At 38.6% G+C, this 27,906-nt stretch overlaps 1 protein-coding gene across 1 annotated transcript; it reads right to left on the bottom strand.

Annotated features, from left to right (window-relative positions):
- Positions 1–3,913: 3,913 nt before the first annotated feature.
- Positions 3,914–27,676, bottom strand: rap1a (RAP1A, member of RAS oncogene family). The gene is given in 9 exon segments (NM_001102887.1): positions 3,914–4,627; positions 6,116–6,234; positions 7,555–7,698; positions 8,309–8,449; positions 10,630–10,686; positions 12,511–12,579; positions 13,599–13,688; positions 19,411–19,489; positions 27,478–27,676. Coding segments are annotated over 6 exon segments (558 nt in total). The 5' UTR covers positions 13,656–13,688; positions 19,411–19,489; positions 27,478–27,676; the 3' UTR covers positions 3,914–4,627; positions 6,116–6,144.
- Positions 27,677–27,906: the final 230 nt, after the last annotated feature.

Below are 27,906 nucleotides of genomic sequence, written 5' to 3'. Positions count from 1 at the left end.
ACATTTATTTATCTAAACCTCTGTGATTCTTCTTGAAAAACATCCTGCGTGTGCTGTCATTCCAACCCTGTGTATCTACGCTTTCAGCACTGGCACCCAGGTATTATCTTGCTCTTATGGTGTGCAGCTTTCCAGCAACTCGTTTCTATATATATATATATATATATATATATATATGGCTTGTAAACAGGCACTCACGTCAAAAAAAAGAGTAGCAATGCCTGGGTGCAGTCCCAATGGATTTAGGAATAATAGTAAGTGAAGATGTCCCGCACTCACAGGTCTTAGGTGAAATAAAGGTGTTTATTCAATCCACATCTATAGATGTGGATTGAATAAACACCTTTATTTCACTTAAGACCTGTGAGTGCGGGACATCTTCACTTACTTATATACACAGTGGCTTGCAAAAGTATTCGGCCCCCTTGAACTTTTCCACATTTTGTCACATTACAGCCACAAACATGAATCAATTTTATTGGAATTCCACGTGAAAGACCAATACAAAGTGGTGTACATGTGAGAAGTGGAACAAAAATCATACATGATTCCAAACATTTTTTACAAATAAATAACTGCAAAGTGGGGTGTGCGTAATTATTCAGCCCCCTTTGGTCTGAGTGCAGTCAGTTGCCTATAGACATTGCCTGATGAGTGCTAGTGACTAAATAGAGTGCACCTGTGTGTAATCTAATGTCAGTACAAATACAGCTGCTCTGTGACGGCCTCAGAGGTTGTCTAAGAGAATATTGGGAGCAACAACTCCATGAAGTCCAAAGAACACACCAGACAGGTCAGGGATAAAGTTATTGAGAAATTTAAAGCAGGCTTAGGCTACAAAAAGATTTCCAAAGCCATGAACATCCCACGGAGCACTGTTCAAGCGATCATTCAGAAATGGAAGGAGTATGGCACAACTGTAAACCTACCAAGACAAGGCCGTCCACCTAAACCCACAGGCCGAACAAGGAGAGCGCTGATCAGAAATGCAGCCAAGAGGCCCATGGTGACTCTGGACGAGCTGCAGAGATCTACAGCTCAGGTGGGGGAATCTGTCCATAGGGCAACTATTAGTCGTGCACTGCACAAAGTTGGCCTTTATGGAAGAGTGGCAAGAAGAAAGCCATTGTTAACAGAAAACCATAAGAAGTCCCGTTTGCAGTTTGCCACAAGCCATGTGGGGGACACAGCAAACATGTGGAAGAAGGTGCTCTGGTCAGATGAGACCAAAATGGAACTTTTTGGCCAAAATGCAAAACACTATGTGTGGCGGAAAACTTACACTGCACATCCCTCTGAACACACCATCCCCACTGTCACATATGGTGGTGGCAGCATCATGCTCTGGGGGTGCTTCTCTTCAGCAGGGACAGGGAAGCTGGTCAGAGTTGATGGGAAGATGGATGGAGCCAAATACAGGGCAATCTTGGAAGAAAACCTCTTGGAGTCCTCAAAAGACTTGAGACTGGGGCGGAGGTTCACCTTCCAGCAGGACAACGACCCTAAACATAAAGCCAGGGCAACAATAGAATGGTTTAAAACAAAACATATCCATGTGTTAGAATGGCCCAGTCACAGTCCAGATCTAAATCCAATCGAGAATCTGTGGCAAGATCTGAAAACTGCTGTTCACAAACGCTGTCCATCTAATCTGAATGAGCTGGAGCTGTTTTGCAAAGAAGAATGGGCAAGGATTTCAGTCTGTAGATGTGCAAAGCTGGTAGAGACATACCCTAAAAGCCTGGCAGCTGTAATTGCAGCAAAAGGTGGTTCTACAAAAATTGACTCAGGGGGCTGAATAATTACGCACGCCCCTCTTTGCAGTTACTTATTTGTAAAAAATGTTTGGAATCATGTATGATTTTCGTTCCACTTCTCACGTGTACAACACTTTGTATTGGTCTTTCACGTGGAATTCCAATAAAATTCATGTTTGTGGCTGTAATGTGACAAAATGTGGAAAAGTTCAAGGGGGCCGAATACTTTTGCAAGCCACTGTACATATATATAGGAAAAATTCAGAAGCCGCACTCGCAGGTCTTATGTGAAAATAAAGAATTATTTATTGCCAGAGGAGTGAACTAATGTTTCGCTGTTACACCAGCCTTTGTCAACTTTGACAAAAGTCAAAAATACTGGTAACTGTGAATGATTGCAAATTTTATATTTTTTGTTACTTTTTACTAGGAAAGATTTGTTTAACAAAGATTACAGGTATGGGACATGTTATCCAGAATGCTCGGGACCTGTGGTTTTCCGGATAAGGGATCTTTCCGTAATTTGGATCTCCATAACTTACGTCTGCTAAAAACTATTTAAATATTAAATAAACCCAATAGGATTGTTTTGCCTCCAATAAGGACTCATTATACATTAGCTGGTATCAAGTACAAGGTACTGTTTTATAATTACAGAGGAAAAAAAGGTAATCATTATAAGCAATTATTTCTAATTTTTTTAAAATGGAGTCTATGTGAGATAGCCTTTCTGTAATTCGGACCTTTCTGGATAACAGTTTTCCGGATAAGAGATCCCATACCTGTAGTGCTGGGTGGTATACCGCCATATACCGAATACCGTTTTTTAAAAAAAAAAAAAAACTGATATTCATTTTTGAAATACCGGCATACCGGTGAAGATTGGGTTGCGCCCCGTGCGTACGTGACGTCAGTACGCATGGGGCGCCCGTGCGTACTGACGTCACGTACGCACGGGGCACAACCCGAAGCGGCAACAGAAGCGGCTCGGGCCGCAATCCTTTCTGTCGCTTTGAACATTTGGACTAGTGGAGGGGCTGTATGCTCCCTCTACTGGCGCCTCACTGGGACAAACCTCCCAAAATTGCACATTCTAAGTACAAAACTGCATGAAGCAATGCTTCATATACCGATTTAGAACCCCTGAGGAATTGTACCAACATGAGCCTTTCCATATTTTCAACTTTGTTCCCTGTGGATTAAATACTAATTGTCTCAATAGCAATATTTAGGGGCCCTGGCCACCAATGTTAATTGGGAAAAAAAATATCGTCAAATACCGTGACAGCGATCTAATTTTGAAAAATACCGTGATATAAATTTTTGGTCATACCGCCCAGCACTACATACCTGTGCTCAACTTTTTAAAAAATGAATTTACCAATGTAGACCCATATACATACACCTCTTTTTGGAGGTTAAATACTAGTGTTCCAATGACTCCCATTACTTGAACAACATTGTATCAAGTACACTTTATTACAGTGTCCCCCCGTAATTACGCTGGGAGTCAGCAATAATTGGGACAAGTAGTGGAATTAGTATCCAGTCACTTTAGAGAGCATTCAACAAATCCAGCCATGTTAAGCAGATGCTATCAGAGGCAAGCAGAGAAGAAACAAAGTCAAAGTGCCATCGCTTGTTTAAAAAATAATATTAAATACCATTAACCCTTCAGAGCTATATATTTTTTTATACTACGATTCCCAGCTTTGCTCCTTGTGCCATCTTCTTTAGTATATATTTCTGCTATGTGCACTTGGTTTTTAGAGCCCCCAACCAGAATGCTGCTCTAAGGGGGTTATGTAATAAAAGGCACTAATTTTGCCAGGAGCAGTAACCCATAGCAACTAATCACAAGGTAGAATTTACTGGTCACCTGTTTTAAACCAAATATCGTGTTGGTTGCTACAGGTTACTGCTCCTGAGGAATGTATGGCCTTTTATTACATATTGGGGTTAGTGTTCACTGTCAAACCAACTGTTTAGTGTATTCCACCAACAGCAGTTCAGAAAAATAAAAAATCTATAATCACCATGAAATAAAATGTCAGTGTTGCATTGTTTTGAAAAGGACAACAATAAACAGCTGTCAGCTAAAATAAATCAGAAAAGTGCATAAGAAAAAACACAATCAAAATGAAAATGTACTAAAATTTAATATTTCATAAAAGCTGTAATTTAATTTGTTACAATAAAACACAAGAAGCAATATTAGAGTTGTTTTAGTATATTATATATTTCAGCTCTGAAATCCATAGAAATATGTTATCCTATAAAAGACTCCCCCCGCCCCCCCCAAAGCATTATGCACAAAAATGTATTCTTAATTAGATTATAATGGCAAGATGACAGTAATGATAAACCCGGAAGTTTTAAATATAAAATTAAGTCACCGTGACTCAAAAAGGTATTAGCCCCATTGAGTTCATTAAAGGGGATATACATCTCTTTCTCTCTATATATATATTTATAAAGAAAATATAAATGGCTGGATTGTTTTAGTGCTTGAGGCATTTTAGGAACAGTATTTGAATGACAAGTCAATCTGAATTTGATTTAAATTATTAGTCTACCACTAAAACATTTAAAATGCATTCATGCTCGAGTGTAATTATTTAAGAGTCAAGTCATTCAGTCTCACGTATGTAATAACCATTACAGAAAGCATTGACACAATGTGTCTTGTTTTAGGGCAAAATTCATTTTCACGGAACCTTGTGCAAACAGTATAATAGATATAATAGTTCTTCACATCATACATAATACAAGAGAAGCCTCTTCAGATATGTTCATTTGTGGTGGGAATTTTTTTATTATTTGGAATGCTGGCACTTTCCAACTAGGCAACAGTTCTTCATTCCTATGACCTAAAAAAGTAAAGCAGCAGAATTCAATACAAATAAATTCAGAGGTATGTACTTGTTTGTGGGATATTTTTTGACAACAGATCAACTGATATAAATAACTGATTTACAGGGCAAATTAAAATGTATCATTATTAATAATGAAACGCAATCAAGAGTACTGCACAAAAATACATGTTTTCATCCATTTGTGAACAGTACGTCCAAGCTATCAGGACGTGGGCTGCTTAGGTCATCGGTCTCCTTCCCAGGACTGGCTTTGCCTTCTGAACATCATCATTTTTAATTGATTAAAAACCCATTGTCTTATGTATCTACCCAAGGAAAGGACCAATATGGCAGCAACAAAAAAGGATTAAGACGGCTGCATTTATATGGCTGCGATTCATGGACAGGGCAGGATTTTTCAAAGCAAAATTCAAGTGTTGGGGGCCAGAAGAACATGATATAGGGCAACACAACTGCTTTTGAGTTGCCTTGTCGTTGGTTTTGCTTTTGTTACCACAGACTTTGGATGTCTTTTTATACTCTGTATATACACGGAAGGACTCGCTGTGAGTGGAGTTTAATACGCACCCATACTTTTTGTACTTAAACTGAGTGCACCGCAAGTTGGATTGTTTATATATATATATATATATATATTTTTTTTTTTTTTTTTTTTTTTTTTGGATCAAGGGTGTCATAAAATACAGCATATAACCTGCCAGGATCAAAAGATTCACAAAAGATTCCCACAGAAATATGTGTTTTGGAGTTTCTGTGAAGTTTTATAGGGGAACTATTACAAAAATGCAAATGTAACATGAATTTTCTCTCATAAATAAGGATCTAAATATAATCTGTTAACAATTCTGTACTGTTTCTAAAATAATGAAGTTACTCTCCCATAACCCCTCTAAACAACTTGTCTCTCTTTATGCAGAAGTCAGATTTTAATTGACAGTTCTAATACATAATTGGAATGTGCCAATGATTTAGTAAAAAGAAAAAAAATGCAAGAAGTTTTCAGAGTCAGAAAAGGGACTAAACAGCATTTTCTCAGTGGGTGGGAAAAACAGATATGGACCACTTCTGCCCCATGGATTTTAGTCAGAAAATGCACAACTGCCCCTTTAGGGTGAAGACACATCAAGCTACTAGTAGCAGCTACTTTTTCATGGCTACTAAACTCCAAAGAATACCCTGCCATAGACAACACTGAGATTTGCCTCTGCTAAAACACATGTAGAGACAGTTATCAGTAAATGATCAGCACTGTCTGTTTTAAAAGCCACAACAAGTAGCTGCTACTAGTAGCTCTGTGTCTTCACCCTTATCATTAGAATCCCACAGTGACAGGTAATTAAATAAGAAAAACTTTCTAGCTTTCTTATGCCTGACATTGTGTATTAGGGGTACATTCAATTATACATTCATCATTCTGTTTTTATGGTTGTCCCCTGTTTTATTCTAAAGAAATTTAGAATAGTTGTTAAAAAAAGTTGTTACCTGGCTCAGAGCTGCTGCTTGAAGATGACCTAAAGCAGCAAACATTTTGGTTTCTTCCCTGGTTTTTTCTTTTCCACTGGAGTTTTCCTATTTATTTGCCTTACCAAGTCATAAAAGATCTGGGATGTGGGAAAAAAAAAAAAAATAAATCATTCATGAGAAAAATCAGTAGCACAGACAGTAGCTCAGTTCTGACAATACTGAAAATATTCTTCCCTGAATAGTCATTGTTTCACTACAGGCTGGTGACAAGCTCCTTCCTACAAGAAGTGCTTATAATCTTCTTGCAAGAAGTTAGAAGGTGGCATGGCCTGACAGCCAAAGGTAGTGATTAGTAAATATGTCTCATTTCGCAGACAAATTTGCGAAACACATTAAAATGAAACAGTTTTTTTGTGGCTAACGCAGACGCAGAAAAATTTGTGTTATGACATTATGGTACTCGCAGTAGCAACTTCCTAATTTTTATCATTGCCTGTACAGAGAGATTCCATTATTTTCTCCTGGAATAGATAATTATACTGTACTAAGCACAAATGGAAATCTGGTAAAAAAACGTGCTTCAGCAGCTAATTTTTTTTTTCCCTACAGCAAATCAATCAGGCTCATTTACAAACACTGAGCAAATTTGCACCTGGGCAGTAATCCATAGTAACAAATAAGTAATTAGTTAAAAATTCAAGAAATTGGCAAGTAAATTGACAGTACAGAGCAATCACTTTTAATTGCTGGTACAGCCACAAAATCCTGTGGATTTCATGTAAGCAAGGCATGCTGAACTTGAGAATCAAAGCAACAAAGATGGCCATACACAGGCAGATTTAAGTTGCAAATTCAAATCCTTCAGACCGATTCGGCAGCCTATCTGCCCATGTGGGACACCTGACCAAATTTCTGCTAAACAGCCAATTGGGCAGGTTTTTATTTTCCTGTCAGATCAAAGACTGCATTAGCTCATTGATGCAGCCCTCGCTCTGATGGCTCCTATACCCATTGTTGTAATTCAATTCTTTGGCCATACACACACAAACATACATACATATTATATATATATATATATATATATATATATATATATATATATATATATATATATATATATATATATAGACTTCAAAGCACCTAGGGTTGTAGCTGTCATGGTTCCTTAGCTGCTGTTCTCCTTGAACAACATAAAGGTTAAGTTGAGAAGGGCTAAAAAGAGCAGACGAATCCTTTACAGCGCAAGATATGCAGTGCAGTAAGCCTTCTAAAAATGGAAGGTATTCATATGCATCAAGATACAAAAACATAGCATTGCCTCAATACCAAAAAAGTGGCTTTACTATGTTGGTACAGGGGCTTATTAAACTGGGTGAAAATTGAAACTTTAAAAAGTCAGGTAATTTATTTAAATATTATAAATAAGAAAAACAAGAACACACTCATGATGTGCTTACCTCATTTACATTGATCTTAGACTTGGCTGAAGATTCTAAAAAGGCACAGTTATTCCACTGTCTGGCTAGATTTTGTCCTTGCTCCTTGCCAACCACCCTTTCATCTTCCAAATCACATTTATTGCCTACAAGAATCATCGGAACCTACAAAGAGAAGGAAAAAATAACATCTCTGTAAGAAAGAGTGCTGGGCACACCATCAGAGCCATCAGCTGCTGATCAAATTCATGTGGCTCTTGGCTAAAATTCAGGTCTGTGGAGTCGGAGGCAATTTTGGGTACCTGGAGTCGGAAAAAAATGAACCGACTCCGACTCCTACTAAATTTAAATGGGAATAAAAACAAAAAATAAAGCAAGTTTAAATGTCCCAATTCACAAACAGTCATAATTAATTACTTCTCTGCTATAAGAATAAAGCCCAATGCACACAGTGCATAAACTAACACGTTGAGTGACCATGAAGTATGCTTTTCATTGACTGTATGAATGTATAAAATACATTAGCATATTAAAAACAGAGGAGTCGGAGTCGTGGAGTCGGAGGTATCAGAAACTGAGGAGTCGGAGAATTTATCTACCGACTCCACAGCCCTGCTAAAATTATGCTCTATATCATATAATATTCTAATATCTGGATTTTCGAAAAGTGGTAAGTGCTTTGTAGACCATTTAAAAGAAAAATCAAGTGGGGAAAAAGATTAAATAAACTGTAAAAGAACTTAAAACCTTATAATAAAAAAATAAATTTCCTTACATCTTCTGTATCTTTGACTCGCAATATCTGTTCCCGCAAGTCTTGCAAGTCATTAAATGTGGACTGTGCTGTTATTGAATACACTAGTGCAAAACCCTGACCATTCTTCATGTATAAATCTCGCATCGCTGTAAATTGTTCCTGAAATAAATAAGTGGCAGACATGTTAGAAAAATGTCTCAACAGAACCCAAAGTCAATAAGTCTTGAATGCTTTATGGTAAGAAAATTATATACAGTCAGGATATACAAAATACACCAAAAGCCTTATAAGACAAATGATTGTCTTTATTTGGAAAGCTTATTTACATTTTCCATACAGTGGTCTTTTCATTTTCTGATAAGAAAATCCAAAGAATGAGAAAAAAATATATATTAGTTTTTCAAAACCATTCAGCCGTCATTAAGAAAGCACAGTAAGGCAACTTTTCAATTTAAAATTCTTACAACCTGATAAGATCATGGCACAAGTGTTTTTTTCAGCTGGTTGAAAACCACATGAACCCAGCTGTGTAGCCTGTCCGGTCTTTGAATGGAAAATGCCTGTTACTGCCTATGATGGATATATACAGAATACAGATTTTGCATAGTAAGGTAAATATCACATTCAGAAAACAGACTGAAATAAAGGTGAAAATTAGATGCTTATATTTTCTACAGTACAGTACCATATAGAGCTGGGCGGTATGACCAAAAATTTATATCACGGTATTTTTCAAAATTATATCGGTATCACGGTATTTGACGGTATATAAATAAAAAAATAAATAATAAATATTGGTGGCCCCTCACCCCCCCAACCCCAGCCCCCCCCCCCCAACAACCCCAGCCCCAACAACCCCAGCCCCAACCCCCCCCAACAACCCCAGCCCCCCCCAACAACCCCAGCCCCCCCCCAACCCCAGCCCCCCCACAACCCCAACCACAACCCCCCAGCAGAACTTACCCAACTTGTGGTTCCTCCAGCTCCAGCGATGCGTCCTAGCGACGTTGCGTGCGCGCTGACGTCACATGCGCGCCGACGTCACGTACGCACAGGCGCAACCCGGAAGTAATAGGAGAAAAACAGCAGGAGGCGCGCATACCGGTATAGCGGTATGTTTAAAACTCATACCGTTTTTTTTTTTAAAAACCGGTATACCGCCCAGCACTAGTACCATATGTGCCTTAGAGCATTGTATAACCAATGCAGCTTCTAGACCAATAGCATACCAAATGGCACATTTACTTACTCACGAACGGGCCGAATGCGTTTTTTTCGTAATGTTCGGTATTTGGCGACTTTTCGGAAAATTGACGCGACTTTTTCGTTGCTATTCCGAATGTTGCACAAAATCTGGCGATTTTTTCGTAGCGTTACTACTTGCGCGAAAAGTCGCGACTTTTTCGTAGCCTTCGCGCCGAGTACGAAAGATTCGGATTCATTCAAGCTTCAGTATGGTGACTTTTCTTGGGCCAGGTTGGAGCTGCAGGGTGCCATTGAGTCCTATGGGAGGCTTCCAAAATCATGCTAAGTCTGAAAGTTTCGCCCGCCGCTTACGAGCGCTCAACACGAAAAAGTCGCGACAAGATACGAGCGCATCGTAATGGCTACGAAAAACTCGCGTTTTTTTCGCGCAAATCGTATTGGTAACATATAAGTCCGAAAAGTCGTAAAGGCGCCGAAAAAATCGCAAATAATACGAAAAAGTCGCGAAATGTTCGTTTTCCAATCGGAATTTTTCCAATTCAGATTCGGATTCGTGGGTTAGTAAATGTGCCCCCAAGTGTAAAGCTGTGGTAGGTTTCTTTATTTGGAAAGGTAGACAAATTAGTACATATACGAATACATATATTTGGCCACCTCAGACCCCTCCTTTGTTCGAGCCATGATACACATCAACAAATGTGTTGTATGTGTGATCAGGCTTTGCTGAATCCCTGTTCTTTAAATAAACCAGCGTGAGACTCTGATATCACCTTTAAATTATATGATAATCCTAGGAATTGACGTACTTTTGCCAAACGCGGATATGTTACTGGATAATTTTTTTCTAATACATACATGACCAAATATAATATTTTTTGTTTCATTTGTTTAACTAGGTTTTCTGCATCTACTTTTAGAATTTGTTTGAAAATCGGATGATGTTTTAGGTTACTTTTATATAAAACTAAACCACCGTATAAGCGAAATCAGGCTCATCTAATCATTTGGCTACCCAAGTCTGTGCAGACTCATCAGACAAAGAGCACAATGTGGCCCTTGCATTGATTAGGCAAATACAGCCTATTATAATGCCAAATTAATTTTAATTTTTGTTAGAAAGAAAAATTCCTTACTGTTCCAGCTGTATCAAGGATTTCAAGCATACATTGCTGTCCTTCCACTTCCACTTGCTGCAATTCAAACAAAATGCATCTTGGTTAATTTCAAACATTATGTAATACAAGACTTCACAACAATAATATTTTTATACTAACTACAAGAAATAAAAAAATTATAAAGATTTTTTTTTTTTATATCTGACCAAATTATGAACAGTCTTGTAAATGCTGCTATTCATGTAGTAGGTCTTTTCATATTTGCTACAGCTTTAAGTGAGTGCATTAACCCTTTGAGTGTCACAAATGGAGAAATCTATATCGCTGTACACCCCACATTCGCACATCAACTTACATCAAACTAAAAAGTGTTTCTTTTTAGTTACAATAGTGTGCATAGCTTTACAGATATTTTTGACAGGGGGCACTATACACCTATGTATACTATAGGAGTTCAAATAACAGGTTAAACATTTTTTAAATTAAGAAATGCACCGGCCTAGAGAAAAACTGACACTAAACTGCAATCTTACTTGGGCAGCAAAATGTAAAATAGCTGTGCAGTGTCAGTTTTTTCCCTTAAATGCACTGATGTAAGGGAAAAACAGCTCTTTAATTTGTTCTTAATGAACACAGGTGTATATTGTTCCTTTTATGTTTGAAAAAGTTGTAGACATTTTTCTACTTGGGTACCTCCTATTACACCATGGCCCATTATTTTAAAGTCATGCATTCAAGTCCAAGGCTATGAAATGAGGCATTCCGACCGTCTGCTTCTAACTGAAAAGCTTGGGAAGAGCTCCGCCTTTGGAAGAAGTTGGCACAGCATTTCCATTGTTTTTTTTTTTTAATCAAAAGCAGTGACAGATTATTTCTGTGTGAAATTACACTATTCATTAAAATTACTTGCATTGAATGACATTTGCATAGTTGCACTGTGTCTGTCCTGCCTCCTATTGTAAATATGGCACATGCACACCTACTGATGTTGGGTTCCCAAAGCAGCTAGCATCAAGAAGCACAATGTATATGCACTAAATCATGTACAGATATTATTTTGACACTGAGCACTACCCCCACAGACTTGTGTTGAAATTACATGGCGAGTACTTGTCATGCTAAAGGTGCCCAAAAATGCATCAGTAGGCTTTTACAGACAGCTGACTTCTGACAGAGAATGACAAAAGGAAGAGGCTGAGGTCGATCAGTATCTACTTAATGTGAATATTTTAGATAAGGACCACTGATCATGCTTAGCTTTGTACTATACAATGAGAAGTAGAAGATATAGGAGGGGCAAGCACAGACTCTCTGGAAAGCCGAGGGACTTCAAGTCCCAGAATTTTATATTTCAACAGGAAGTGGCTGACTCTGCCAGCCTAAGATGCTGGAGTGGGGAAATGGCATCTGTGAGTTGAAGGCTTCCTCTCAGTTTGTGGCCATGTGTCTTTTATTTCCTTTAACACAGAGGTGAACAAGTAAAAGTTGCCATACACTGGCAGCTTTTGACCTTGGAAACTTGTTAGCCCATGTATGGGGCTTACCAACAGCCTACCCGACCAATATCTGGTTGGTTTGATTTTCCTGTCGGTGTGAGGACCACATCCGCATGGAGCTATGTGGATAGAGGCTGGCTATACAATGGACAAATACAAAAGCAAAAATACAATATATAAAAGCAAATAAACTATATACAAAGCAAATAAGCAAATTTGTTACAAAAAACAAACAAACTGTAGAGGTACTGGAAAGTAAATTTAATGTGAATGAGAGGTATGCTTCCTGCTTCTTTAGGTGGAAAATAGGTAATATTTTAAAACTAACAATTTATTTAATGTAAAGTAATAAACACTAATACAGAATATGTAAACATGTTAGTACATTTAAAATAGGTATTACCTTTCTGTATGAATCTTCTATTGTTGGGTCATACTTTTCCACAAAAATACCTTGAACAAACTGGACTGTCTGTAGAGAAATAAAATGTATGAAGAAAATTACACAACAGACATGTTTAACCACATCACCTGCAGCAGCTAAAAATAAACCCCATTAACTGGGGGCGGGGGATATCAGCCATTTATAAAATGCTGGGGGTACAAGCCAAGGAGCATCTCTCTGTGCTGGGCATCTTAGAATTTAATTTTGCCATGAGAGCTTTACTAAACTACACCTTATAGAACAGGTGTTCTGGTGTGAGGACCATGAACATTTCTTGTGGCAAGTACAATCTCTAGATCTGTATTTCAGCCCACTGCTTAAAGTTTTGCAAAACTAAAGTGTGAAGTAATTTCAGCTATGAAATTATTACAACAACCCCTCTTACAAACAACTGGAATTTTTGTCTATTATAGTCTATTCTTTCATCTTTACTTTATTTTACAATACAACACAGGCCGTATCCGAGCTTTTATTAAAAGGTAAATATTGTGTAAAAACGAGAATGTGCCAGTGCATTATACTTGTCTAAATACTGAAGAAATGTGCTTTAAAAAATGTGTGTTTCCTGCTTTTTCTGGATGTGCAGGGGGACCGGCAGCACTCAGCACTGTAGGATAGGAATCAGCAGGTAAGTGGACCTGATAGGGAACTTAAGCCTGTATTGTGTGACTGCAGAGCTGTGATTGGCTATCCTCCTCCTATAGCTCTTTTGGCAGGGACCATTAGAACACGCCCAACTCCTTATATGAAACATCACAGGGATGTAGCAGATCTATAGAAACTCCAATAAAGGGTTCGTTTTTAAGGAAAATGATCATTTTAAGCCCAGAGTGAAATCAGCACCATATATTATTCATTACTGCCTACAAGTTTAGGGTGGATTTTCATTTAAGCTATACGTCTCGTTAATAATAGGCTACATCAAACCATGATAGATATTAACCTATTCCCCTTTAAAGAGTAATTATTTTTATATGGGCTAATTGGCTGTATTATGTAAGTTAATTATGACATGGCCAAATATACATATGGAAAGCTCAACTTACCAAAGCAGACTTTCCAACACCTCCAGAACCAAGGACCACGAGCTTGTACTCGCGCATGATGGGATTATTTTTGTTTCACAATAGTGTAGTCTAGAGATGAAAAAACAATGTATTTAGTTTTAGTATTTTAGGAGCTTACAGCACGTACAGTAAAAGTCTAACATTTTGTGAGAAAAAAAAAAAAACAACCACCCTTCTGCTCTAGAGGATTTTAATGTGTTGCTTAGACAAACAGAGCGGCTTTCACTGCAAAAATCCTTGGTCACGTGCATGTCTGACATCCATTCCATGTATTAGCACCTAGGCTGACAGTGCCTGTGGGTACAGACGAAGGGCAGCCAGAGGAATCAGCTCCATGTGGAACTAGCCTTAGCTTTGAAACCTCTTATTGGACCCAGATTAATGTAACTTTGATAAATAAGTATACTTTAAAGCTGCAAAGTAGTTGAAAATAGATGAAGTTCCACTTGTTTCCTTCACCATTTCACAAAATAACTCCTTATGAAACAGAAGTCCTGTGTTGATAGCTGGATTTTTTTTTTTTAACAACTGACTGTACAAGGAGGAAAAAAGGGACCAAGTCGGCAACCTACAGCTCCACACAGCTCACTCCAATAATGATCATGTAAGTTAAACAACTGTCTGGCATAGGCTGTACTGGGCTACTGCTGGTAAGACAGACAGAAAAAAGTGAGAAATAAAGAAATCCATAAAAATACGAAAGTGGAAATGCAGAATGGAAAAAAAATAAAAGCAGAAGAGAAGGAAAAAACAGAAAGCACAAGAAGAGGTTGACAGGAGAAGGCGTCGCCCTGGGTAAAGCTGACCATACATGTAACTATTTTTCTTTACTTTACGACCAATTTCAGCGAGATTCTATAAAATCATGGAATTATCGGAAGGTTGGTGTGTGTCGAATGATTGTGATCTTTCTTCCAACATCGGTCAGACAACTGATTAGGCAGGTTCAAAAACTTTTGTCTTTAAAGGAGAAGGAAAGTTAAAATCACTGGAGGTGCCAGTGATGCTCCTATTAGCAGAAAATCGCACCAGCCCGGGGTACATGTAGATGAGTGATCCTCTTCCTTCCTTCTCCTTTCGCAGCCCACATATGCTCAGTAAGATTACTTTTTTTTTTTGTTAAAGTGTGGCTTTTCACTTTACTTCATATGTGCATATGTGTAAGTGAATACAATCACTGGAGGGTGCCTTACATTTTAGCACCTCCCAGTGATTTCACCTTTCCTTCTCCTTTAAGGCTGATGGCCCATGGAGCAAGTTAGTCGCCCGCAATATATCTCTGCTATTGCTCACGACTAACCACTCCAAAATGCCTTTCCACTGGCGACAACAGGAGTACAATAACGAAAAAATCTACATGAGTATAGCCATCTTAAATGTATGTAATCCTGCTTAATTAAACACACAGGATGCTTGGGTCTCTAGTAAAATATGGTGATATATCGCTTAGAGGAAAAGTACCCTGAGCTTTTGCTTTTAACACATGGGGTAAAATACAATTAAATCCATTTTTTTTTACTTCTCAAAAGACCACAGTAAACTATAAATAAATTGTAAAGAGCACATTTAATTTGTGGAAGTTGAATTAATTCTGGTTCAGTGAAATAATAAAAAAAAAAAAAATTATTTTAATGGCAGGAAAATATAAAATATTGTATTTTTCTTGTAAAATTTGACACATCGGAACCACTGGAACCATAAGAGAACGGGTAGCTATTTGTACACTTTAAACATTAAGCGTTTTTTTGGGATATAATTTCTAGTTGCCAAGTAATAATATGATGTTGTTCAAAGCAAATCCTCTATGATCTTGCTCTGTGCAATTATGCCTTTTTATGGCAATGTGTCTCTTAACCCCAAGTAGATTCAGATATACTTACGTGCTCTTCCATTTACCACTGACAAACAAGTCAAATAAAAAAGCAAGCAACAAGCACATTTGTACTGTTTATTTTATTTGAAAGAGGCAGCTCTATACACAAAATTCTTAAAGGAACAGTAACACCAAAAAATGAAAGTGTTTTAAAATAATGAAAATATAATGCACTATTTCCTTGTACTGGTACAACAGGTGTGTTTGCTTCAGAAACTTTACTATAGTTTATATAAACAAGCTTCTATGTAGCCATGGGGGCAGCCATTCAAAGCTGAAAAAGGAGAAAAGGCACAGGTTCCATAGCAGATAACTGATTAACTCTTTAGTATACAATAGGATTCTGCACAGCTTTTCTGTTATCTGCTGTGTATCCTGTGCTTAAATGGCTACTCCCATGGTTACAGAGCAGCTTGTTTATATAAACTAAACTAAAGTAGCATTTCTGAAGCAAACATGCCAAAATGTGGATTTTCAAAATGAAGGGGTCAGGTTATGGCTCGGTCAGATTTGTGGTTAAAATTAATATCTATGTCGTTTCAGCCCCAGTATAAAAACAGATTTCAATTAACTGATGTGTTTTGAAAAAATGTTCTCTCATGACAGTATTCCTTTAAAGGGTGTACTCTTGTTCTTTTCTTGTTAAGTCTACTGGCTGACCATGCATAAAATAGTCTTTTAAGAAGCAAAATGAGGAACAATTGAATAGTGTAAAAACCTGAACATATCTTTCATTCCTAATTCCTCCTACTGAGGATTTTTCCACAAATTTAAACAAAATCCTTTTGTTTTGCTTTCATGAATAACTTTAACTAGTATTAAAAACAGAATAAAGAAATAAATGTAAAATTTAAACCTACACTGCAGAAACTTGTGGGGAACACAAAAGCATTTATGTATAATTAAATTCACCCTGTGTGCCAAAGCCATAAACATGGTAAAAAAAACAAAAAATGGGAAAAAAATGTAACCGTGACACTGCTTTTTACACAGCCCTTTACAGCACTTTTCAAGGCAGAAACTCTTTGCTCTTTAAATTTCCCCAATAACTTCAATCGGCTAGTCTAGATCTAGACGGGTGTATACCAGAGGCCTAATTTTCAGCCTTATCATGGCCATACAGAGTCTGCATCTTATCTGCCCATATATGGTGTCCTCCGATGGGCCTACCTGACCGGTATCTGGCTGAAAATTTGGCAGATGTTATGGGGCAGGTTTGTTTTTCCCAGCTGATCAAGGACCACATGCGGTGCGGGCTCCGAAGGCTCATATTTCCATTTTCATTATTTGCTTTAATCCGATCTTTTGGCTTTGTAATGCATTGTTTGTTTATTAAAATCTCTGTGCACGGTGATAATTCTCAAAGATAACAGATAACACTTTATAAGGTCTGTGGCACACGGGAGATTAGTCGCCCACGACAAATCTCCCTTGTCGTGGGCGACTAATCTCCCCGAAATGCCATCCCACTGGAGAAAATGTAAATCACCAGTGGGATGGCATATGCGGCGCCACAATTTCCCCCCAAATCGCGGAAGTTTCTTCTCCAGGCAACCTCTGCAATTTCGGGGAAATCGTGGCACTGCGTATGCCATCCCACCGGCGATTTACATACTCGCCGGTGGGATGGTATTTCGGGGAGACTAGTTGCCCGCGACAAGGGAGATTTCTCATGGGTGACTAGTCTCCCAGTCTGCCACAGCCCTAAATGTGCCAAGTATTTTACACCTTTTTGTTATTTTATTACTTTTGAGTGTATGAGTGTAAAGGAGGCCATACATGTTAAGATCTGCCCATTTAGTCGGGTAGGCCCCATCCGGGGTGCCCATAAACGGGCAGATAAGCTTCCGAATCTGCCAGTGTATGGCCACCTTAAGCGGCCATACCAAATGACTTATCTAATTGCTTTAATATGAGACCATGGAAGAACAACACCAACTTTAGGAACCACCAGACAGTCATGCTCTAGTAAGGTCTATAAAAACTTAGTCAAAATCATTGCAACTTCCATGCATGGGCCATTATACTACTCAAACCAAATCCTTAGTGGTTATAAATCCATGTACACGCTATGGTCAAAAGCAAACTATGCGACACTAAAATTTCCATTTTGGTTGAAAAATTTAAGTACTTAGATGTGTGTTCCATTCTTGCAGAACACTTTGAAATGAAATATCTGATTAACTGCAATTAAATACTATAAATTTATTGGAAATACTAAGTGTTTCTGTGCAATATTCACCTTTCAAGAAAGTGAAATAGCACTTAAGTAAATGGAATTCAAAATAAATGGTAGATGATCTCAAACATTTTGGTCCACACCCATGGACCAACAAAACACTGTCTGGGCCATCCTCTGGTCCACAAACTTCCCATCCCATTGTTTATATAACAATAAAATCTAAAGCCCTTAATATGATAATTTAGCAAACTGACAGATCGCAGTTTAAAATCACCCAAAATCTGTACATATGTAAACATAACTATAATGAATATGCCAATTATTAAACCTATGTTTTATGATTAGCCTAAAAATTTCCATTAAATGTATTTTAAGCAGTGGAGGAAAAGAAGCAAACAAATTTACCTAGCTTTGTTTAACAATACAAAGGTCAGAAAAACTGAGAGACCTGTCTGAAATCCATGGCAACATTTCACATGACAACCGTAATCTAGTGTTAAATTGTTGTGAGTGACTGCAGGGCAATATACACCTGTCCAAGAGACTCTACATTAATGCTTTGGTGTTTATATGCCACAGGAAATCTTTCAAGCATTTCATCAGTGATGAGCTGCTTATCTAAGTATCATATTTGTCCCTGAACACAAAGCAGATACATGCACAAAGTTACCCCTGCCATTCACTTGTATGCAAACTGCCTAAAAGGGACTGCTTAAAAACCATATGGAACGATCTGAAAAATTAGATGTTAGAATCCCGCTAAAATATATGAAATATTATCCTCTAGGCTAGGGAACAGTATTTTAAATTATGTTAAAATGGCAGCTTCCTGTACCTGTTTTAAATTCCTACAAACTTTTTTGGTATAGGTGTAGGAGTTGTACAGACCCAAGATTAGCCTGGATTTGGCTGAATCCTGACAATTGTTTCAAGGCACTTATACATCTAAATCCCTGGTTTAACACAAACCCTTAGCACCATATGACTTTTATGCTACGACTACCATGTTAACATTACCTACTTCCCCTTTGGGATGCTGGGGACAAGTATAACGATTACCAGTAAACAAGCCAACATAAAGTTCTCTAAAATTTCAGGATATCAAAGGCTATCAATGCAATTTTCCTGATGCAGCTGTGGACAAGTTGCAGTAATAGAAAGACCTGCTCAGCTGGCATAACTTAGAATGTAGTGCCAGGCAATGGGTGGTTAGTGGTCTTGACTTACTGCCAGCTCAGTCCTCCAACCTTCCCCACCCTGCTCCAGCCTCAGTTCTGTGATGACCAAAAACTGCTTGCAACTTTTATACCCATGGGTCATGAGCAGGTATACAAATCATCACGGTGGGCCAGGCTGGTCTTAGGTTTGGGACCAGACAACAGCAAACAACTTAAAACTTTAGAGATACGCTGAAATATTTTTTTTTTTATAAAATTTTCCTTCTACTATCATATGCTTTTTAAATGAATCCAAAGATCCTATTCATAATAATTACAAAAACAAATGTGAACACTTGAACTTCCAGTCTCACACACTGCCACCATGGCATAGCTAGGTAACCTGTTCTTTTTTAAGGTTCAACCCTATAAATCTATAAATACTGTTTATTCTATAATGTAGTTATATTGCCTTTGTTTGATGCAATGGTTTAAACAAAACAAATAGTAGCAAAACTTGGGCACAAAGGCATACAAGCAAAACCTTTAATATATTGTATAAATCAAGAAAGATCTTACCTGCTTTCCTGAGCATGTACACAGTTTCTCCAGTATTGCTGGTTTTTTTAACCACTGCTAAACGTTATAGGTGTCTCACCTACAAACATTAAGGTATCAATAATCAATAAAATATGTATTACACAGCACAGAAATATTTAATCAAATTACATAGCATAATGCACAAAGACCCCAAGACTTGTTGCTTCTATGTGGTTACAAATTAATATTTCCTGTAGGGGTAAGCTATTATGTTTTTGGAGCATGTGTTTGTTTCATATGAAACAAAGAAGCCTTTATATTACAAGCACTTACAGTTGTGGCCTAAATATCTCATTACTTACTACAGGTTTCAAAAGATTAAAGGAAAGCAAAACAATGAGATGCACTGTACTTTTTATATTTTTTTATATTTGTTAAAGCATAGCTCATTAGTGAGCCATATGATTTTATATATATATATATATATATATATATATATATATATATATATATATATATATATATATATATATATAGCATATTTGTAATGTCTGAAGTGCTAGCAAAAATAAATTGGAATTCCAGTTCTTATCAATAAAGACTAACTAAAAAACTGGAATCATAATTAATAATCCATACATGTTTTTGCCACTATAAACTACAAGTATTTGCCCTTCCCCCAGGGCTTCAATACCTACAGGTGCCAGACTCAAGTCCTGCTCCAGCTACTACACACCTTCTCCTGTTCAAGGATGAGAATAACTAAAGTGCAGCAGCATACAGGATACACTGCAGAAACAGGGCAGTGTGTGCAATGCAGGCACTCCAAATGAATGGCCATAGCGTGGCACATCCTTAGTGACGCAAGGGAAAGGGGTTGAATTAAGACTAATTCTACAACCCTCCAAAGTAAATACTTTGCAGTCATATCTAAAGGTACCTAATGTGCCAAATTTTTTCAGCCTAATATTTGGTACCCCTCAGTGACTGAACCTTTCTGTCTGCTTTAGCCTTATGGCCCTGGTGAGATTAGTTGCCTACAATAAATCTTCACTACCACAGACGGAAATGCCTTCCCCCCAGCAATAAAGTGAATCGCTGGTGGGAAGGCATATGCATCGCTAAGTCGCCTGAAATTTCCTTGCAATGAAATTTCGTGCAACTTTGGAAAAATGAAGCAGCATGTATGCCTTTCTACCAGCGATTCATTTTATTGCCAGTGGAGAGGCATTTCGGGGAGATTAGTCGTCTGTGGTCGCCGAGATTAACTGCAAGTTACTAATGTCCAATGGGCCATCACTCTTAAAGAGCAAAAACATAAAATATAAATATATAAATATAAAAATATAATCTTAAATTGGCCATACAAGCCTAGAATTGTTTGGGCAGTCTGGCTAATTTCAGGCCCTGCCGAGCGGGTGGCAAACTTGTATAGAATTTTTATAATTCTCTGGCATACTGTAATGAACAATACTGTTTAAAACTATTAATTCCCTTTAACAATTTATACACACAGAATTAACACAGTTGCATTCTAAGCAGAGGAGTGTCTGTAACAAAATATCCAACAGGGGGAATTATATAATTGCACAGTGCTGGTATGTGAATGCAAATGTATACCAGCTGTAGGCATTAGGCTCTTGATTAAATACTACAGTTCGTAATCCCTTATGTTTTCCAACTGGTGGAAAACCAGAGGATAGAATAGGTTAGAGACTTGTTAACCTTACCTGTCAATCAGGTTGTTGCATGGTGTGCTACAACATGGACCAAAACCTAGCTCAAAGAAGGTGAGAGTAGAACACTTGTAAACAAACCATCAGACTAGCAGTGAATAAATTGAAACAGGGACAGCAGGGAAGATTTTAAGGTCAAAACTAAATCAACGGAACACTCTGCTGTTAAAGGAACAGCAGAGTATATGACATAATCATACTAAATTAAAGAGTTGGTACAGTTTGCCAGAGTAAACATATAAAAATCCTATAAAATGATTAGAGCTCAGACGTTATCATGCAGCAAATTGTCTGTTCACCCTTTGATAAATATGCCCCTGAAGGCTGTGATTCAAAGAGATCCACAATATTTTACCATTTGTCATGGATGTGGCAAGCTTGTACACAATTGTTTTGGTTTTCTTGCAAACTATGGCCAATAGTACCATTTAAAACTATGCATTCCCCAAAATAGAAAAAATACACAGCTCACTATCGCGAGCAGACTGATCGCCAAATCCATATAGTATAGTTACTAACGCAAAGTCTCGATAAGTATTCATAATAAGCATAATAATAAATACAACATACTATACATGCATTTCTTAATGAAAGAAACATTTCTTCATCTAAATCTCAAGTTCTTTAGGGGGCCAAATGATTGAATTAAAACAATGGTAATGGGTGCAGTCGGTCCGGGGACTGCATCAACGAGCTGATGTGGTCCCCGATCTGACTAAATTTTTTAACCTGCCCGATCGATATCTGAGCGATTTCAAGGCCAGATATTGGTCGGGCAGGCCCATTGTTTGTGCCCCTACATGGGCCGATAAGCTGCCGAATCGGTCTAAGGGACAATCGGCCGTGTATGGTCACCTTAAGGTCCATATCACATTCATATACACTATTGTTTTTATCAGGAACCAACTGACTGGTTTTTGGAGTGTGGAAGGAAACTGAAGTGTTAGGAGAACACCTATGCAGGTATGGGGATACCATATAAATAGCTTGCACATAGCCCTGGCTGGAAACGAAACTAGGCAGGTAGCTGCCAGTTTGCTGCAGTACTTACCACTGAGCGACTATACTGCCATAAAGAGAACCAATCACCACCACTCAGCAAACATTCATATCACATGAAAGAGGCTCAAGAATTCATGACACCTAGAACCAGAAATTCCCACGGCACAGCAACATATCAAATACATTTTTATAGATATTTTGCAGGAAAAAATCATGTATAGATGTCACAACGCTGCAAGAACAAACTTAGCTATACACATTTGGTTTGCTCTTGTAAGTGTCCTGGTCACATGTCCAGAATGGCATCAGTGAGGTGCTCCTATGTACATCGTAGTGCGTATCTGTGTGGCAATACTTTTCTATTAAAAATGTATTTGCAGAATTAGGGCAATAAACTGTACATCTCAGCTATATTGTAGGTCGCTACAGTTTAGTTAGCCATACTAGACAACTAGTCAACAGCAATCAAAGATCAATCAACTGCAGATTGAACTAACCCACAGCAACACAACTCATATCATAACTTCTTTCCGCAAAAAGCTTTCTGAATTTCTCACACATGAACATACAGTACCATGTTAAGCACAATGAAAAATTGCTGAATGCAAAGGAGACTGGTAAAACCTTTCCTTTTCTGATCTACATCATAAGACATTATGGAACACAAAAAAATTTAATTTGTGGCTTATATAAGCCACAAATTTATATCCTCACGTCCTGCTGGGTGTGGTTTACTATGTACAGCTGTCCAGCTAATATCTAATACAGTGCTGTGCAACTTCTGTGGTACGGAGGGCCAGAATTTGTGTGGCCTACATGATGGAGGGCCAATAATGGAAGCCTGTTTTGACCACTCCCCTTTTTAAACCACACCCACTTCAAACAACACCCATGTTATCACAAGAGCTTTTAAGGCCATACACCTAATATTGGTAGCGCAGCAAAAACACAAATGGTTGGTGCTCACTGTAGGGATGTCACCCTTCATTTGTATGTGAAAGAATATTATGTCATATTAAGGCACACCCTTAAATCCATATGTCTTCTCCTCCCCTGTGGATAGCACAGCAACCCCCAGCATATAATTACACACCTTAGGGACCATATAATGACTATTTCCAAATGCTAACAAACTTCCAGAACAAACCCCTGGCAGGTTCACCTCCCACTGGCAGCATAGGGCAGGCAGAGTATGGCACACACTGGCAGCATAGGGCAGGAAGAGTATGGCACACACAGGCAGTACTCTGCTTGCCCTATGCTGCCTGTGTGTGTCATACACACAGGCAGCATAGGACAGTCATTACATACAGTGACACAATGCTGGCACTGCCCCTACAGTATGTCTGAGGTATGACTAGGAGAACAATGTGGGGACTTACAGTCTGAGCCTGAGGTGTGAACAATGCAGGAATTATAAGGTGTGAACAGTACAGGGGATTACACGTTTAAACAATACAGGGGTTTACAGTCTGAATCTGAGGTGTGACCAATGCAGGGGGCCATTTAATCTCAGTACTGATACCATTTAAAGTTTACACAAAGGTAAGCAGTCACATGCCTATGATTAAGTGCTTGGATGCACAAAACGCGTCAGGCGTTCTGGGTTTTAAAAGGATGTGAATAAAGATTGGATTTTATCTACTCTCTGGCGGTCTGTGGTGCTTCGAGAGCCGTTTTTCTTCTAAGATAAGCAGTCACAGCAGCCAAACAGGTGGGGGGCCACAGGCCGCCAGCTGGAAAACCCTGATCTAATACATAGACACTTTGGCAGTATTTAACCACTAAATTCACGATCTGGGCAGTAACAGTTTAGTCGATCATAGATCGCAAGTTTTGCAGCATGCAGCACTTTCAGATCAGTGAGAGGATATCTGTTTTGAAATGCTTCCTTCTTCTCCATCCCCATTCTCCTGCTCCTCTTTCTTTAAATGCTTCTGCTTTATCTGTTGGGCTTTTGCCTATGAGTAAGTGCTAGGTAAAGCATGGAGTGCCTACCTGTTAAGAAATTTTGTTTCTCTTGCTGTAGGCTCCTAAGCCTTACAATATAGTGATGTGTCTATGTCCTGCAAAATTCCTTGCTGTTAAGAAAGAAATTTTGCTGTGTCTGTATGTTTTTGGACTATGGGGCACACTAAGGCCTTGTAGACAGTATCCAGAACTGACCCCAGCATTGCTAACAGGTGAGCTGTTGCACTTCTCTCTTTCTCTCTGTTTCTTAAGCTGCCTTATTTTTTCATGTTGTCCTCATCTATAATCTTCTTCTGCCCAACCTAATTCCCAGGTGCTCTCTCATTCTCTTAAATGCATTTTCTATTTCTCAACAGACTTGTACACTGAATTGGTGTCAATGTTATTTATTACTACACTTCTTTACCACCAACAGAGTACCTACTAAGAAGTATGACAGGATGTGACTTCTGGTACCAAAGTTTAAGCTTCCTGTACACTATACACTCCTGCCTAACAACTCGCTGTTTATAATATAAAAGGCCTCTGTGTGAGGAGAAAAAGAATATCAGGCAAGCAAACGCAGAAAATATGGCAGAGGCATAAAATCATTACTGCGGCATGATCTAACAAAGACACTGAATGAAATGTGTAGTGCTGCAGCAGCAGTAATATCCCTGCCTGTGGGAATAAATGTGTTTGGTTTAGGGAAGGGGTACTACGAAAGGGGAGAAAAGGAGCTTGATGGAAATAGTTATAGGGGTGGCAGGCAGATTTAGTGAGCAATCACATACTAAGAGGTAACTGCTGCTGCCGCTCATCATCATCACAAGCAAAGCATTTAAAGGGAGAATGGGCAAATTGGGACATAAATATGTCTTTGAGGACACAAACACCTTAAAGGGCCACTACAGCCAAAGCTCCAAGCAGAATCATGCTTACAAGTAGGCTGTGACTTCTTTGGGTTATAGCACACAGGGACTTTCCCCAAAGTGTTCTAAACCACCTCTGACACCTTTTGTTAATGTTGTAGTATGCATTTTTAGACTAGAGAGTCCAAATGGAAAATAAAATTAAACAAATAGCTACCATTTACACTTTACATTAATAAGAGGTAAAAACATAACATAATAAATTCAGCCCTCTCCAAAATGTAATTTACCTATACTCATCCACAAATGCTGTGGACAAGTACTGCCTTCCATCCTCAGTCATTATAAATAGTGATTTGCACCTGCAACATTGCAGCAGCTGCAAATTTTTGTCACAACAAAAACAGCAACATATTTGGCCTAGTGATTTAGCTATAAAGCACAACATGCCCCAAGGCATATTAGAGCTTTTGTTAGCCCTTGCTAAAGTCCTAGGTTTGATTCTAAACAGTGGTGTTCTCCACATATCTGTGTGGGGTTCCTCTGGTAACGCTGATTTCTATTTAAAATCCCCCAAAAAACTCAAAAAACTTGAATGCTCTCCCAGAATCACCACATGTTGATGAAAAAAAAACAAAAACAAAAAATATATATTTTGGCCTACACTATTCATTCCTGAAGTGGGCTTAGTTTTCCTTTCAGTTCTCATGCAGTTGTGGTCAAGTCCACACCCTTATTATGATGCTATGTGCCAAGTCACTCCCATTTTTCAATACACATGTAATATGACAGTAAAAATTGCATGAAGTTGAATTCTATACAGAAAACAAATACAACTCTCTATATTGGCTGATGGATCACTAGCAGTTAATGTACAGAGGATTATTACATATGTGTCCATGTATGAGTGATGCATATTAACGAAACAGCTAGTGACACTAGAATGACATTCAACAAAATACCAAAGCTCACAAGTTAACACACCCCATCCAAAATGTGCACAATGCAAAGTAAAGAACATCACTGTTCAACAAACATTACACTACTAATTTTGACTAATAAGTTAAGGCGGGATTGATTTATTAGAATTATTCCGATTCTGCCTATTCTAGTCTCCGACTCAAAACATTATTTGTCACCCAAAAAACAGATTAAGCAACAATTCTTTTTTTTTTTTTTTTTTACTGTGTAGCTTTCTTTCCATACCCTCTCCTATTAATCTTCAGTTCCAACTGCCTGGTTGCTAGGGTTCTCAAGGCCTAGCATCCAGATAGCAGTTGAAAATGCCAAGTGTGAGATTTGGAGGTTTGTATTATGTTAATAATGCTACACAAACATGCAAAGAGTTATTATGCAGTTTGACTAACTTCTGACTGCATGCTCATCCATGTGTGGGCCACTGAAGTTATCAACATTGGTGATAACTCTCCCTATGGTAAGACACCAAAGTAGATTGGACATAAATGTAGACAAACTAGTTATTTGACTATTCCTGTTGGCCATGAGGGCAATGGAATTCTCTAAATGCAAAACTTTTTGCATATACTATCAATCTTGGGCAGCCTTTTTCCCCCCAACACTAAGGGGCACATTTATCAAAATGTGAAGTCAGAGCTTAGTACATAAAAACACACCCCCCTTCTATTTATTCCTCTGGGATTTTAGAAGGGCATTTACCAAAGGGTGAATGTAAGAACTCGCCTTTTGATCAATACACTTTTAAAAATCCCACAGGAATAAATAGAATGTGGGTGAGTTTTTATTTATTAAGCTCTAAACTCACATTTTGATAAATCTGACCCTAAATATGTGCCTTCTATAGGAGAGTTACCTATATGCTACTCACACTTAAATAGAAAGACACACTATCAGAAACACTCTTTTACAAAAGGCCCTGTACATATGTGTAACATACTAATACCCGGACCCTCTACTTCCTGTTCCCCATTGCTTGCTGCCCTGTACAGAGCTAGCAAGGAAACCTACCAAGACATAAAAGGAACTTTAAAGTGATAAATAAATGTTAATGTAATGTGTCTAAACTGGAACTTGCGTATCTGTCAGTGAGCTAGCCAATGACACCCAGCCTCAGTCACAAGATCCTGCTTCAGATGTGCAAAGCATAGGGACCGGAACCATTGGTTAAAACGCCAGTATAACATGACAAGCAGAGAGAGAAACAAGTACCCCACATGCCCAAGTTTAACAAGAGCAACAACCTGCTGGTGACGGCCTTAATGGGCTGACCCTGTATGTAGCACAGGGAAAGACTAGTCATTATGTAAATAGATCGCCACGGCTCTGTAACTCGCAAAGCTTGAGTTTCTGCGCTCACTGAGCTTGCTGGGAGCCGTAGAACCGTGGGTGGACCGACAGTGTCAAACGCCCAGCAGAATTTCCATGGAGGCACAAAAGTAACTGTGACAGGGCCGAGAGCAGGCAGAGAGTTAGTAAGCAGCCGGCAAACAGGCCTCATCCTCGGCCTTCCCTGTAATACAAGCTAGCGTTTGCCTCTGCCCTTCGCCTTTGCCCAGAACCCGCCTTACCGACAACTTCTCTTCTTTCCCACCAGGGGCCCGCAAAATACCCCGACGTCCACTCAGATCCTTTTTTTTTTTTTTTTTCTTTGCCGAGAAACTGTCTCTTCGTTGGATAACAAATTAGCGGCACCGAAACAATACGAAAAGAGATAAAACTAAAACAAAACCAAAAAAAAAAATAGTCCCGACAGCTGCCCAAAAAGTCACACAGAGACACGGGGACCCGCCTAACTAGGAGCGGGTACGCGCACTGCTTGCAGGATGGGGTAAAGGGAGGAGCCGGAGCTGGGGGAGGGCAAGCGACCCCATTCGGCCGAGGAGCAGCCAATAGGAAACGCGTAGTAGAGAGTGGCATGCGTGCTGGCTGTCTTTGTGAAGAACCGTTAGTGGGCTAGATAGATGGGAGCGCGCTTGGTAGAGGGTTCCGATATGTTA

The sequence above is a fragment of the Xenopus tropicalis genome, chromosome 2 (assembly GCF_000004195.4).
Source record: "Xenopus tropicalis strain Nigerian chromosome 2, UCB_Xtro_10.0, whole genome shotgun sequence".
Lineage (NCBI taxonomy): Eukaryota > Metazoa > Chordata > Amphibia > Anura > Pipidae > Xenopus > Xenopus tropicalis.
This window is presented reverse-complemented; position numbering and strand designations above follow the sequence as displayed.